At 45.5% G+C, this 15,720-nt stretch overlaps 1 protein-coding gene across 1 annotated transcript in view; it reads left to right on the top strand.

Moving 5' to 3' along the window:
• WWC2 (WW and C2 domain containing 2) overlaps window positions 1-15,720 on the top strand; it is a 176,072-nt gene that overhangs the window by 87,200 nt on the left and 73,152 nt on the right. The window contains exons 3-4 of the mRNA XM_084760139.1: window positions 11,366-11,569; window positions 12,663-12,739. Coding sequence (XP_084616265.1) covers window positions 11,366-11,569; window positions 12,663-12,739 — 281 coding nt within the window. The remainder of the gene's footprint in view (window positions 1-11,365; window positions 11,570-12,662; window positions 12,740-15,720) is intronic.

Below are 15,720 nucleotides of genomic sequence, written 5' to 3'. Positions count from 1 at the left end.
TTGAAACCAAAGCCCACCCCTAGTGACAAATCTCCTCCAACAAGGCCACACCCCTAATCCTCTATAAACAGTCCACCAACTGGGAACCAGACATATGAGGGGTGGGCATTCTCGTTCAAGCCAGCACCGTGTACCTCTGTCCGTCTGGGTCTGCATTTTCTGTTCTGCTCAGTTGATCGCGTATCTGTCTTCATGCTGATAACATAAAATTGTAATTAAAAGGCTTTCATATCTTGAAACACGTTGATGTATGTTCTTTAACTTGGCTCTTTATTAAAATTATTCTTCAAGAATCACACATTTTTATATTTCTCTGTAGATTGTAGGACCATCTTAGCAATTTATATTTTAAAATCCGTGATGGAATTCTGAGTTTGGTAAATTAGCTGACAACTTGAAGGATTGAACACTGGTGAGTCTTGTAAGGATGGCGCGTCTCTGTGTTCAACTCCAGGATCCACTCAGCTTTCGGCTAGCATTTGCCCTGCAGAAGGGTGATTCACTTTGCTCTTCATCCCATTACTTTATATTTGGATATTTAGGTGCTATGGTAGATAATAAGTTTTTAAAAATAGATTTTGCTTGTTTGTTTTGTTTAGTTCAGTTTTTCGAGAAAGGGTTTCTCTGTATAGCCTTGGATGTCCTGGATTTTCCTTTGTAGACTAGACTGGCCTCAAACTCAAGGAGATCCACCTGCCTCTGCCTCCCCAAGTGCTGGGATTACAGGCATGCGCCAGCGCACCCAGCTTAGATAATAATTTTTAAAGCTTCATTTCACAGCTCCATTCTCAGTAAATGACGTTTTGTGTAGAAATTCCTACTCCTTCAGATAGGAAAGGCTTTATTCTTTTTCCTTTACCGATCTGTACTTTGCTTTTCCCTAACTTCTTCCCTTCTTTTGCTTTTAATTTCTGCACCGTTTTAGAATCTTTGGTGATTTGAATTGGTGGAAAATGGTAAGAACAGAATTTGAACTTCTTGTCTTCCTGAACTCACGATGCTAGCTGTCCATTGTGTTCTGTACTTTTTTAGATGTCCTTTATGAGATAGAAGTGCTCTTCAGTCACAGTCCCTGGGGCTTTATATGAGATGTTCTCATTATGAATGAGTGCAGAACTGATAATCAGATTATTCAGTATTCCTTGAAGTGATTTGTTCCTTTATTTTATTAATGGAATGTATTATGCTTATTTTTACCATTAAGCCAAATAGACTGTAATTGATAAAATATACAGATGTTTTCACTGTCTGCTGGGATCTGGCTACAGGACCCTCTGTAGATGCCCAGTTCCCATGCACACATCTATGCAAGGGGGAGGGGATGGAGGCGAGTAGAGCCAGAGAGACAGAGGCAGAGAGCTAGACAGAGACAGGGATTCACTGTATAGCCGAGGCTGGCTTAGAGCTCACTAGGTAGATCTGGTTAGGCGCTAACTCAGAAATTTGCCTGCCTCTACCTCCCCAGTACTGGGATTAAAGGTGTGCACCACCATCCCTGGCCTCCACCCCCTTTATAATGTGGTCTAGTGTTGACATACAACCTGCATGTCTTCCTGCATGCTTTACATCATCTCTAGGTTCCGTACAAGGCTCCTGCAATGTGAATGGCTGCTCTGCTGTCTTATGTAGACAGTCACGACAAAATGCAGCTGCAGTTGTTTGGGTTGGTGAATGTAAAGCCTATAAATACAGAGGGTTGTCTTATCCTTTTTTATGTACTTTGCGATTCAGTTTTCTCATATTTAGCCAAAATTTGTGTCTGTTTATAAGGAATCTCGATCTTCTGAAGGAGAGATAAACCTGTTTTTTAGGATCCCAAGTGCAGGATCGGAACGGTCTCTTGAGAGAACAGGTGATGTTAATTCACTAGAAGAGCAACCACCTCGTGCAGGAGCTTAATTGTTGCCAGACTCTGGGAGGAGATATATAAATGAGCCCAGAACTGGAGGCGGGGCCTTTAGAGACTTGGGATAGCTCTGGCTGTTCATCGCTGCACTCCGAGACTCTCCTAAAGAGAACTGCTCGAGGGAAGGCTTCAGGGCTCCGGCTCCTGCTGAGGTTCTGGGTTCTGGTTACTCCAGGTTCCAGCAGAAGAAATCCTGCTGATTATACCAGGAGAATCACTCCTCGGAACTGATATCCTTACGGTTTTGTTATTGTGTTCTTTAATCCTCACTTCCTATTGTTTTCGTTAATTGGGTTATAAGTGACGTATGCTCGGTGACTAAGTTGTTAATAAAATATTGGTTAAGAAAATTGAGCCTACAATCTCCTGTTCTCTCTAGTGGTAATTCATTGTGTCTGTCTTTGTCTTTGTCTCTGTCTCTGTCTGTCTGTGTCTCTGTCTGTGTCTGTGTCTGTGTCTCTGTCTCTCTCTGTCTCTCTGTCTCTCTGTCTCTCTCTCTCTCTCTGTCTCTCTCTCTCTCTCTCTCTGTCTCTCTCTCTCTCTCTCTCTCTCTCTCTCTCTCTCTCTCTCTCTGTGTGTGTGTGTGTGTGTGTGTGTGTGAAATATGATCAGCCTTGGTAAAAAGCTCAATGCATATCTTAAAATATTGTTAATTTTGCAATTATTGACTCAGTTTTCATTTGAGCTCTTATTTTTCTTTCTATGATTGCTACTTATTTTCTCATTTTGTAGTCTTGAGACAGTTCCCTAGTGCTGTGGCTGCTGCATATGGCAGTTCCTGGGAATGCTGTCATGTGTGTCCCTTCGTGGTCTCTGCTTCTGTCCCTGGTGGAGTATGACCTTAGGTCAAAGAAATCCTTTCCTTCTCTAAGTTGCATTGGTTCAGTGGTTCTCAATCTGTGGGTCTTGACTGCTGTCGGGGATCAAATAGGAGTCTCCTAAGACCATCAGAAAACAGATATTTATAATATGATTCATAACTAGCAAAATTATGGTTATGAAGTAGCAAAAAATACATATATTTTTCCAGACAGGGCTTCTCTGTGTTAGCCTTGGCTGTCCTAGACTCACTTTGTAGACCAGGCTGGCCTCAAATTCACAGTGATCTGCCTGCTTCTGCCTCCCAAGCGCTGGGATTAAAGGCGTGCACCACCACGCCCAGCAATAAAAATAATTTTCTGGTTGAGGGTCACCACAGCATGAGGAACTATATTAAGGGGCGTGGCATTAGGAAGGTTGAGAATCACTGGTTTAGTCGATGTTTTATCACAGCAAGAGAACTCAGAAAAGAGCAGGTGGGTTGCGATTGCTTGAGGCTTTTTGCTGTTTATCTGAGATGGCCCTCAGGAGACTCAAGAACATGTCTGGCAACACCAGGCCCTTCCCCACACTCTTTTGACAAGAAGTGGATTTTTGTTTTGGAGTTTTATTTCCCTCTCGAGTCCATTTGTAATCTCGTGAGAGCCAGGAAATAACAGGAGCCATTACAAGCATAAAACAGCAAAAGCAGGCGTTCCTGCCACAGCGTTTTGGTTTCTTCCCAGTCCCTCCTCTTGCTGTTTAGTCTGCCTTTGATTGCTTTCTGGGTTCTGCGCTCTGGTTTTAGTTGTAATCTCTAGGAATGATGGATGGTGTGTGCTTACTCCATGTTACCCTGAAACAGCTTCCCGGGTAACGTGTGTTTTGCTGGGATTTGAAGAAGAGTTTTGATGTCTCTATGTTTTATATATAGCGATGTCATCTCTCAATGGAGGGCATTAATCTCAAGCCATATTGTTGCTTTGCTGTCTGCATCCTCTAAGACCCCTTGGTAGAGAAACTGTTGTTTAGATGGAAGAAAAATGTGGAGATAGCTGGATTTCTTGGGTACTCAACATAATCAAGTAAAAGCTAATAGAAATGGGATGGATGTATTGGGACCCGCCTCTTCTGGAACACTGTGAGGAAGTGTTAACCACCGCTAGAGCCGTGTTAGTCGTTAAAGCACTAGCTCTAATGCTAGACCTTCGCTGTAGGCACCCTTTAGTGGTTAAGTCTCCTTTAAGCTGTTGGCCACCTGAGATAAGTAGACTTTCACTGACATAGTTAGACCCTTCCCCGATGGGCTAACAGCATTTAGTGGAGGACCACTAGCCAAACAGCGGGCGAGGCTGACTTTCTGGCAGCCTGGATACTTTGAACTTCAAGACTGCCCGGAGGAAGTTGTGCTGTACTATAGCTGCTTGCTGCAGCAGCACAATTTTGGCTCCAGAAACTGTTATTCCAGCCATAACCGCTTGAAACAGCATGAGATAGGTTTTTTTCCTTTCTTTCTCTCACAAGCCTCAATGAACTCCATCAGGTATTTTTACCCATGTCAGGCAAAGAGCAATTCCCAGGGTGGTCTGGCAAAGAAATATTGGTGATATTGGTGTAAATATTGTACATCGTTAACCTAAAAGACTGTGCTTGTTGGTGCAAACACAGCCCTTTGATTGCATGAAGATGCCATTTCTAGTGTAAACTTTTTTGTTCCACCCGCACTGTGGCTCTAGGAGGCTGTTCAGCTCACTTTTCTAGCAAGCTTAGGGGTGTGTGCTGGCTGGTCTTTTGTCAGCTTGACCCAAGCCAGAGTTATCTGGGAAGTGGAACGTCAGTTAAGAAGTGTCTCTCCTGATACACCAAAAAAGGACCATGCATGGAGAGGACCTAGGCCCCTCACTCAGATGTAGACAGCTCAGTCTCCATATTGGTGCCCTAGTAAGGGGAGCAGGGCCTGTCTCTGCCATGGATTCTGTCGCCTGTACTTTGATCACTTCCCCCTGAGGAGGGGGGTACCTTACCGTGCCACAGAGGATGCAGGCAGTCCTGATGGGACTTGATAGGCTGGGGTCAGTTGGTAGGGGAGAAGGGCTCCCCATCTCCAAAGACTGGGGGAGGGGAGCAAGGGGTAGGAGGGAGGGGACTACGATTGGGATGTAAAGTGAGTAAATTTTTCAAAAAGAAAGGAATGTCTCTATCAGATTTCCTGAGGGGAGTCTGTGAAGCCTTTTCTTTATTAACCATTATGAGAAAGGGCCCAGTTCACTGTGAGTGATGTCACTCCTGGGTAGGTGGCAAGTAGTCCTGGGTTGTACAAGAAAGCAGGCTGGGTAAGCCATGAAGAGCAAGTAAGTCAGTTGTCCGTGGCGTCTGCTTTGGTCCCTGCCTCCAGGTTCCTGCCTTGAATTCTGTCCCTACTTCCCTTAGTGATGAAACAGGACCTGAGAGTTTTAAGAAGAAATAAAGAAACCCGTTCCTCCTGAACTGGCTTTTGGTCTTGGTGTTTTGTCACAGCGATAGGAACTCTCACTAAGACAAAGCACCCTCCTCTTATGCCACCCTGGGGTGTTGCAATATTGGGCTCCTTGGAAGAATTCTCCTGAATGGACTTTTAAAAAGTTACTGTAATTTTATTAGTTCTTTGAGAACTTTGAGCACTCACGATATATTTTAATTACATTCACACACACACCCATCCTAATTCTTCCCAGCTTTATGCCTTTTTAAAAAAATATCAAGTCTGATTTATGCTGACTTGTGACTGATTCAAAGGTATGGGACCATCCATTGGAGCATGGCCCACCCACCAGTGGCCACACCCTCAAAGAAACCTGACTCCCTCCCCTAGCAGGGATCCACTTGCCAGTAACTCCTTGGTTAGGGATGGGGACTCATGAGCCCTCTGCCTTCAGGCTGGCCTGTTGACTGGCATGATCTCATACAGGTCTTGTTCAGACAACCACAGCTGCCTGTCCTGTCACCTCATAAATGCTGCTGTCCTGTCACGTCCGGAAGAAGCTGTTTCACTCAGGTTCTCTCTGACTAATATTCAAGGGCGTGGGTCCTTTTTCTCCTCCTCCTCCTCCTCCTCCTCCTCCTCCTCCTCCTCCTCCTCCTCCTCCTCTTTTCTCTTTTTTCCCTGATGGTCCCTGGGCCTTGAGGAGGGGAGTGATAGCTATGCCCCACTTACGGCTGAACACTCCGCAGACATCTGTCTCCTGCACTGTGATCCGCATGAGTGAGTTTCGCATTGACTTTGGTACACTGTACGATGCAATTTCCTGCGGAGGTCTGAGAGTTGCACGAATCTATGGGGGTAGAGACAGGGGCTTAGAGCGCAGCTGGATACCGTGTCCGTGTCCGTTCTGCAGAGGAGTAGCAGCAGTAGGCTCCAGCTGGTGCCCACGGGCTCCGCAGGCCTGGGTTCTTGGCCAGGTTTACAGTACCAGGCAGGGTACCTGCAGTGGAGGCCTTCCACGCAACCTGAGAATGTCGGTTACCTTCATAACCTCAGTGGTCTGCTTTGATTGCTTTTGCTCATTAGTAAGGTGACTGTCCTGGCACAGAAGTGGAAGCCTCAGAGGCAGCTATGGCAGTGACGGCTGCGGCAATGGTGGCGTGAGGGCAGCCGGCTTGGAAAACATGAATGGTAAAACTGACAGACTCACTGAAGACAGAAAACTGTGAGTAGCGCTGGTCAGTGGGAAAGTTCTAGAGAACTGTAAAGACTGAAGGATCAAACACCAAAGATGTAACACCAGCCACTGTGGGACCTACCACAGAAGGCCCATCCGGGAGGCGTAGCCTGCTACTGGTCGCTGCTGTTGGGCCTTGAAATGACTTCTAAATGCAGAGATATTGGTGCTTCAGGCCTAGAGCCAGGCAGGGAAGCTGTGAGCCTCCGCTTCTGCCAGTGCAGCCGTGGGTTAGGTACTTTCCCTTCACTGTGATAAAACACCACCGTCAGGGCAGCTTGCAGGAGAGCTCGTGTGGGACATACAGTGTGAAGGGCTAGGGTCCCCAATGGCAGCGGGCGCAGACATGTGACTGGCTGGAGCAGACGCTGAGCACCGAGGTGTCACGTCTCAAGCTGCAACAGAAGAGGGAGCTAACTGGGGATGGTGTGTGGCTTTAAAAGCTCGGAGCCTGACGTGTGCCGGGCTTCCTCCAGCCAGGCCAAACTTCTCAAGCCTCCCCAGGCATCAGCAACAACCGAGGACCAAGTTCCCAACGACTGGGAACAGAATTCAGAATCATCTCATCGTTTGTTCGTGGTGCTGCCTCTCTTTTCCACCTTCTTCCTTTTTCCCAACTCAGCCATCGCAGCCTCATATAGTTTATAAAAGTCGTAGTGCTAGATAGAGGAAATGGGCATAAAAGAAAATCTCATGTTCACAAGACCTAGTGCTAACTAATTTCCTGACTCATCGATGTACATATTTTCAGTCCTTTTCCTGTTTAGGCACAGGCATACTCCCACTAGGTGTTTTAAATTAGTGCTACGCTTCCAAGTATGATTATAGTGTTTTGTAAGTTGCTTTCTCTCACGTACTATTTAATTTTCATGGCCGAAGGCTTCCGCGCTGTCACAGCAACCCTTTGGGCAGTGGAGGCGCACATTTCTGTCAGATGATCTTCCGAAATAGCGTTTCAGGTCTTTTCACGCACTTGTGTGCCCTCTTCCGTGGCACACCACAGGCTTACAAAGTGAGTTCCCGTTTCACACAAGAGCGTTTGCCGGTGCGCTGATAGTGCGGGGCCAGATAGACGTCCTTCTCTTCGGAAGCGTGCCTGTGCTGTCTGCAGAAAGTGCTGGCTGGCCCTCAAAGGTTGGCTGAGTTAGCAGAGGAAAGACAGCCTGTGATGGAGTTTAGGGGATGGGGAGCGGGGAGGGCCATAGCTCGAGTCAGAGGCTTCAGAGAACTTAATGTCTGGGCCATGTGCGTCGTGCACCGAGAAGGGCAAGGGGGCCAGGTCGCTCACCTGCGTAATTCCTGTTGCACTTCCTGGCATCATACTTTTTCAATGAGAAGAAACCCTGCTCTCTCTAAATTGTTGTATACTTAACCATCCTTCTCCAAAGACAGTTATCTCCTTCTAGTATAAATGCGTGAGACTTTTTTTGCTTTGCTTTGTGCATAATGATTTCCTCCGACAATCTTATTTAATGCATTTAGTAGGTACTTAATTATCTGTATGTGGAAGAAATGAGCAACAAGTAAAATTTGCAGATATTTTATAAAAGCGAAGATAAGGAAAGTTGTTCATATTTATTTCATTCATTCTTTTGAGCACAGCAGGAAGAATAGAAATCTGCGTTATAGACAGAAACACTATTCTCTGAAGCGTATTGTTGTCTTCCATGGTAAGCTTGTGTTTCCTATCTGTAAAGTCCCCTGTCTGTGAAACTGATGGGACGTGAATTCTCTTGAGACGTGCAGTGGTTTAAAGCATGTAGTATATTACTTGTTTAATATAGCAGACAGCATGCAAATTATATTGCATTATGATATAGAGGTCTCTGAAGGCCAGGAGGTCTTAATAAAAAAACAAAACAAAACAACCCACATTTGTAAAACACACTCAACACACTCTCCTTGTATATCTACATTTTAATAAATATTCTTTTCAAATCTATTCTGTAAATATAACAGATGGAGATGAAGCCTAGTCTCGCTTTATGAAACTTTCGAAGATGCCTCTGGGAGTCCTCTTCTGTAGTTCACATTTGAATTGTGCAATATTTCAGAAATATAAATGTTTCCTGACTCTCTTATAACAAATTCAAACCAGTATACGAGACTGTTTTTTTTTTTTACAGACCCATCCAAAATACATTATTATCACTCAAAATTCTAATAGTTTGCTGTCATCTTTAGTGTTGTTTTAATTCATTCATTTGAGTGTCAGCATTCCAGCAATGTTTCATGACCTTTCCTGTCGATAAATATTTATTTAAGTATATCAGTTCTCAAACACGGAGACAAACATGACAAGCCAAGCCTGCAGAGTGGCCTCTTACTGTTCTAATTAAAAACACCCAAATCTTTGTATCACTTTGCTTGATTGGTTTAATAGTTACATATCTCACCGTGACAAGTTACTGATATTTGTTATCTTACAATTCCCGTGGGTCATAAATGAGAGACGGCTTAGCTGTCCTGGCTACAGTTTTCACAAACCTGTAACCAGGGTGCCAGGCTGTAGTCTTGCCTGGACTCTGCTGGAGAAGACTGTTCTAAATTCAGACTGTGGTTTTTGGTAGTAGTGTTGTCTGCTGCTGGCCAGAGGCCTCCTCACGGCTTTTAAAATGAGCTTTGCCACTGGGCACCTCACACCATGGCAGCTGGCTCCCTTGTAGTGGTAGGGATAGCGGTAGACAAAGGAAGAAACACAGCGCGGTTCCCTCTGCAGCCCCCCAAAAGCTCAGGGCCATAAATTCCTATTTATTATGTGATTATATATGAATAGATGGGCATACAACTGAACACTTCAGGCTCTTACTAGGTGGCCTTCCACGGCTCCCGGTGGCTGCTCCGTGTTGGTTTGTCCTTGAAGACTCTTGTCCAGCGGGTCTGCACATTCAGGACGTGCCCTGTTGAGACAATTACAGAAGATGTGCATCTTCTGTGCCGTGAAATATTTATATTTTTAAAATGAGTATTCAAAAACTGTGCTTTAGAGAAGAGCCAGCTTTTATTAGCCAGTGCATATGAAGCAGTAGCTGTGAGTCTAAGGCAATGTTGCATGCCCTGCTGAACGAAACCATCTTGTGGCTCCCCCGGGCCTCCCTTAGCCCCACGAGCCTGTCTGGACTGCTTCAGTTTAACCTTATACCTGGAGGTCAAGTCACACATTCCCAGGACACGTTGGCCCCTGAAGACTCAGTCCCGTGGACCAATAAAGACCTCCTCAGTTCTCTCTTAAAGTTTTAAAACTGATTTTTATTTTGTGTGTATGAGTGTTTGCCTATTTGCGTGTCTGTGTATGTGCACCATGTGTGAGCCTGGTGCCCAGACCAAAAGAGGGTGTCACATTCCCCAGAACTGGCGTTACAGATGGTGGTGAACAAGCAATGTGGGTGCTGGGACTCGAACCCAGGTCCTCTGCAAGTGCAACAAGTGTTTGAAACCACTGAGCCACTTTTCTGGCCGCGTGTGTCCTTAATGTAGTAGCCATTCACCCGTGTGTGTGTGTGTGTGTGTGTGTGTGTGTGTGTGTACATGTATGTGTACGTACATGTGTTAGGCAAGCACTCTACCACTGAGCCCCCTCAGTCAGCTTTGTTAAGATGTAGCATACAGTGAGTTGCTCTGTTTTCAGCACACAGCTCATGAGTTTTGACAGGCATGTATACCACATAACCTTTGTAATAACCAAGAGAGGGAATGCTTCTGTCCCCTGAGGAAGGACATTTGCCCCCGGCTGTGGTGAGGACTTTCCAGGTAGCCATTGATCGCTCCTCTGTCATTAGAGTTGGTTTGCCTTTCACCAGGACTTCATATAAATGTTAGATACTAAGTGCTGTTTGGGGTTGAGTCTCATGCTAATTGTTTGTATATTTTTTCTTATTGCTGAGTAGTATTTATTATATGGATACACTGAAAATTAAATACAACAGTGAGTGGCCTTTGTCTATTGTGAATAAAGCTATTAATAAATATTTTTATACAGTGATTTCCACTAATACATAGTCTTTTTTTTTTTTTTTTTTTTTTTTTTTTTGGTTTTTGAGACAGGGTCTCTCTGTGTTAGCCTTGGCTGTCCTGGACTCACTTTGTAGACCAGGCTGGCCTCGAACTCATAGTGATCTGTGCCACCACGCCCGGCTAATACATAGTCTTATAGTTCCTGAGTAAATAAGTTGCCAAATTTTAGGCCCTATGACAATAAGCTAAATGTTTTATAAAACAATGATTCCGTTGGATATTTCTAGGCACTGTGAATAAGAGTTGTAGTTGCTTTACATTTCCACTAGCACTTGGTATTGGCAGTTTTACATTTTGATTTGTTTATTTAATTTTAATTTTTATCGTTTTGCCTGCATGTCTGCCATGTGAGTATAGTGCCTGAGGTGGCCAGAAGAGGGCGTGCAAGTGGAACTGGAGTTGCAGGTGGCTGTGAGCCACCGTGTGGATGCTGGGAATCGAACCCAGATCCTCCGCTACGGCAGCTCGTGCTCTTAATCATTGAGCTGCCTCTCCAGCTCGATGAGCTCTGACTACTTAGAATGTTTGGTAATGTCACTTCATAGTCTAACATGTCCTGCGCTGGGGTGTGGGCATGTATGGTAATGTCACTTCATAGTCTAACATGTCCTGCGCTGGGGTGTGGGCATGTATGGTAATGTCACTTCATAGTCTAACATGTCCTGCGCTGGGGTGTGGGCACGTATGGTAGTGTCACTTCATAGTCTAACATGTCCTGTACTGGGGTGGGTGACGTCCGTGTGAAGGGCTTGTAGTCAGGGTACCCTGTTGTCACAGGCTGTAAATGAAGGGCCAAGGGGTGGATTTGCAATAAATAAAAGAAAACAATCCCATATCCGAGTTTTAGAGAAGTCACTCCATAGATGATGCTTCTGGCAGATGCTTTAGAGGACACAAGAATTGAACCTAGCCAAATCCCAACACAAACTCCCGCCTACTGTCTTTTCAGAAACCACACAGATTGAAGATCCGAGAAAACAGTGGCGGGGCGAGCAGGAGAAGATGCTCAAGGACTATCTCTCCGTGGCCCAGGATGCTCTCAGGACGCAGAAGGAGCTGTACCACGTGAAGGAACAGAGGCTGGCGCTGGCCCTGGACGAGTACGTGCGCCTAAACGACGCCTACAAGGAGAAGTCAAGCTCTCGCACAAGCCGTGAGTACAGTGGAGTTGCTCCCACCCCAGGCCTGAAGACAGATGTGGAGAGGTGAAGGCCTCTCACACTTCCATGGGGTTCCATTTTGAGCGCTTTGTCCCCTAGCCAAGAACTCCTCCAGGCCAGGAGAGGGAGAGGGGTACCTTACAGATTGCTCAGCGAAATGCCCCACCTCCTGACCCTTCTGCCTGGTTGCCTTTTGTTTATGAGCTAACTGCTCGGTCAGAACAAGCAAAGGAGGCCAGAGGCATCTGATCCCCGTAGAGCTGGAGTCGTAGGTAGTTATAAGCTGCTCGGTGTGGGTGGTGCTCGGAACCGATCTGGCCCTCTGGAAGAGCAGCAGGCACTCTTCACAGCTTGCTGTTGATACTGGGGAGGAACGGAAGGCCCCTCCCTCTCCTCTATTCGTGTGTCAATCATCTGGAGCTGGCTTTACTTAAAGAAGCAGCAGTGACGGGCTCAGCCATCTGAAGGAGCTGCACACCATAGAGTTCTTGAGGGAGGAGGACCCAGGACGAGTTCCTTTGCATCCCGAGGTTTCGTTTTGTTCTGTCTTTTAGTATGACGAAGGCTTGAAGAGCTAGGCCCGGTGCCTCATGCCAATAATCACTGCACTTGAAGGCTGAGGCAACAGAGCCACTGCAGTTTTGGGGCTAGCCTGGGCTATAAAGTAAGAGATTGTTTTAAAAAAAAAAGGTTTGAAATAAGTGTGAGAACTTATCTCCTAAAAGGAAAAAAGAAAGTGTACCCACAAAAGAACACTGCTCTTGGCTCCCTGTGTATTTGTGTGTTACGGGGACCAAGAAGGGCCTCATGCATCCTAGGGATGGCCGGACCACTGAGCTATGTGTTCAAGCTACCCACCTTTTCTTTTGAGACAGGATCTCACTAAGGTGTTTAAGGCGCCCTTGAACTTGCCCTTTAGCCTGGGGATGACTTGATTTCACAACCTCTGCTTCAGCCTCCCATCCAGCTGGGATGACAGGCCTGGCCCAGAATGCCAGGTCCTTTACTTGTAAACTCAGTAAACTGCAATCTTTCAGTTATTATAATTTATAAGTAATATTTTTTTTCCTCTCTCTCTCTTAAAAGTCTTCTCAGGGTCTTCGTCTAGCACTAAATATGACCCCGATATTTTAAAAGCTGAGATCTCCACCACGCGATTAAGGGTAAGAGTGCTTTTACCATGTCCTTGCTTGAACACGTGCATAGATGCTTCAAGCTGGGGAGGCATGAGTGGTCGCCTCTGCTGACTCTGAAGGAAACTTCCCCGCTCTGCCCTTTCTCTTTTATTTGAAATTTGATAATTGGCATTACCTTTGTCTCTCACCCAAGTACTAACCAAGCCTGACTGACCCTGCTTAGCTTCAGAGATAAAATGAGATGGGGAACTTTCAGGTATTATGGCCACAGGCTGGGACTCCCCTTGTCGCTTTGCTGGCTTTTCTTATTAGCAGTTAGTATATGCAAGGGAAAATCTGCATCCTGGTAATTTGCTTTCCTCTTTGTCTGACAAGCCATTTTGCTCTTTCATCAGACGTCCTGGTATTTAAAAAGGTGCCTGCAACTTCCACTACCTTGTCTGTCTGTCATTCCTTCTCAGGAGGGATTATTTCCTGATTGTTGCTCTAATTATTTTGATCAGCTGCTAAATACCGATCTTATTTTTCCTTGATTGGGGGATCATATGGACTGTTCATGAGCAAATTACCTCATATTTAATAAATACCAAGGTCATGAAGTAAATTATCATCATAACCACAGATGCCTCCACTGAGCCCTCTCTCTCTCTCTCACTCTCCCTGAGAAGCAATGCTCGCCTTGCTCGTCTGATGCCGTCACTAGCATTGGTAAACTGGGATGCTTCCAATGTACACGGCTCCGTGCCATCTTTTCCCCAGCATTATTTCAGGATTCATCCACTCCACTTTTAAAGCTAAGTAGCTACTCCTTTGGGAAGCGCAGTTCTTGATTCTACCACTGATGTGTATCCATTTATTCCGGTTCCTGCTCGTTAATAACTGTGCCTGTATGTATACATTATGTAGCCTTCGCTGTCCTGGGACTGACTTTGTAGATCTGGCCGGCCTCGAACTCACAGAGGTCAGTGTGCATCTACCTCCCAAGTGCAGCGATTAAAGGCGTATACCACTACCGACCAGCTACATGTACACATTTTTGATATGAGAGTGGAATTGGGATTTTGGAGAATGAGCACATGTTTTAGTAGGGCTAGCTAAGTTGTCGAGTGCCTGGCTAGCATGGGCCTCAAAACAGACCAGCAGACAAACCCACCCTCTGTTTTTCAGTGAATAGTCCTAAAGAGCTTCAACCATTCTTACTTCCAAATATTTGCATTGAGGCTCTAAATCACTTAATACACATGATTTTTACTTCCATCCCATAGATTTTGAATTTCCACTACCACGTGCTTCCAATCTTTTCCTTCCTCTCTGGGAAACCATAGTATAGTATATTAATTGCTTCATCTTCGAGCACCTGCAGAGTCCTACCATTATTACTTATTGCAGCCGAATTCTACTTGCATTTCTTTTAAAATGGGTTTATTTTGTTTTCTCGTTCCTTGCCCACATTCCGCACATGAATATGTGTTTTTTGACAAAAATAGCCATAGTACTTTACACTTTGTGCCTTGATTAGTCTGGCACCTGGGTTTCCTGTCTTTGGGGTCCTTGGGTCTAGGCTGCACTTCCGTTGGAGTTTGGTCAGTTCTTGACCCTTGAAGATGCTTGCTTTTAGGCAGCCATATACATAGTGTGTATGCAGAAGGACAGAGATACCTGTAAACTCTGGGCGGTCTTGGGTTTTTCAGAGCACTTAGCTTTGCTTCCTGTAGGCCTTTGGGTCAGGGACAGATGGTTTAAATCTGGTCAGGATTAGGAATGACAGAAATCCAGTCTTCAGTCTTTCTCAGGGTAGGCCTGGCTCTGCCTTACCCCGTCTCTTAGGCTAAGCTCTCAAAGATGCCCATGATCCCAAGGATTCCCCCACCCCAACCCCATCAGCTCATCAGACCGCCCTCCCGACCTCTCCGCTGAGCTGTGTGGGCTGACTACCCATCACTCTTTGTACCCGCAGCCCAGTCGCCTGTATGCCTCCAGCTGCTCTGCTTATCGTGTGGCAGGGTTCTCGGGAGGAACAGTGCCATGTGTGAGTCATGGCTGCGCTCCCCTAACCTTATGGGCTTTCAACATAAACTATCTGGCCTTAGTGGTTCTCTGGTATCTGTAGATAGATGGTTTGGTTTTGTTTTCCTTACAATTTATATAGTTTCGTTCTCAGAAAGCAAACCGTGGAAGCAGTTCACACTTGGGTTCGTGTGTGGGCTGCGGGTGTGCCTAGGCAGTAGAGCCAAGGCCCTAAGTTCAGGCCTCAGGATGGAACAGGAACAAAACCCACGTTCCATATCCTGGGAGTCTGGATCGTCTTCACTTAGCTTGTAAGATCAGGTGTAGAGGCGATCTGTAATCTGTATTATTTGGCCTTAAGTGCTCTTTGCAGTGTCATGGACCCTCTAGCCTGTCAATTCGTCTGCAGTTCTCCATACATTTCTCAACACTACTGTTCAGTGGGCTCAAATGCTTTGGGGTTGTATCTGTGTGCCATGTCGGTATGGTGCTGTGGTTTATTTGGACTAGATAACTTATTTTCAGAACACGAAAATGACTGAAGGCCTTTTTGTTAACACCCACTCTTACCAAACTCTACCACCACTTGGTTGTGATTTCTCAGGAAGTTACTACTGTCCTTGGAAATGTTAGCTGGTTTTCGTAATCATCTTTATAACACAAGGCATAGCCACAGGAGACTACTGTCATCTATGCAGTTAAGGAAGGAAATATTCAGATTTTGGGAAGGATGGTTAAAAACAAAAACATGTTAAGGTCCCTTGTACAAATAACCACTAAAAGGGACCTGTCAATCAGGAGTCCCAGGAGACCCACATGTGGTCATGTGATCTGTTTCCTAATGAGTCTTTGGCAAGGCTTATGTTATGCCGGGATTCCTGGTCTTCATTGGGGACATTATATATTGTACCTGTTTTGTTACCTTGTGACTGCAAGGTGAGTGAGAGAGAGATGCTCTCCTTGAGAAGGTGCTTCTGTGAAGAAGAGGATGTCCTATCTCC

This window comes from Acomys minous, assembly GCF_964271855.1.
Source record: "Acomys minous genome assembly, chromosome: 15".
NCBI classification, from domain to species: Eukaryota; Metazoa; Chordata; class Mammalia; order Rodentia; family Muridae; genus Acomys; species Acomys minous.
The sequence above is the reverse complement of the archived record's forward strand: the minus strand, read 5'-3'. Positions and strand labels throughout refer to the sequence as shown.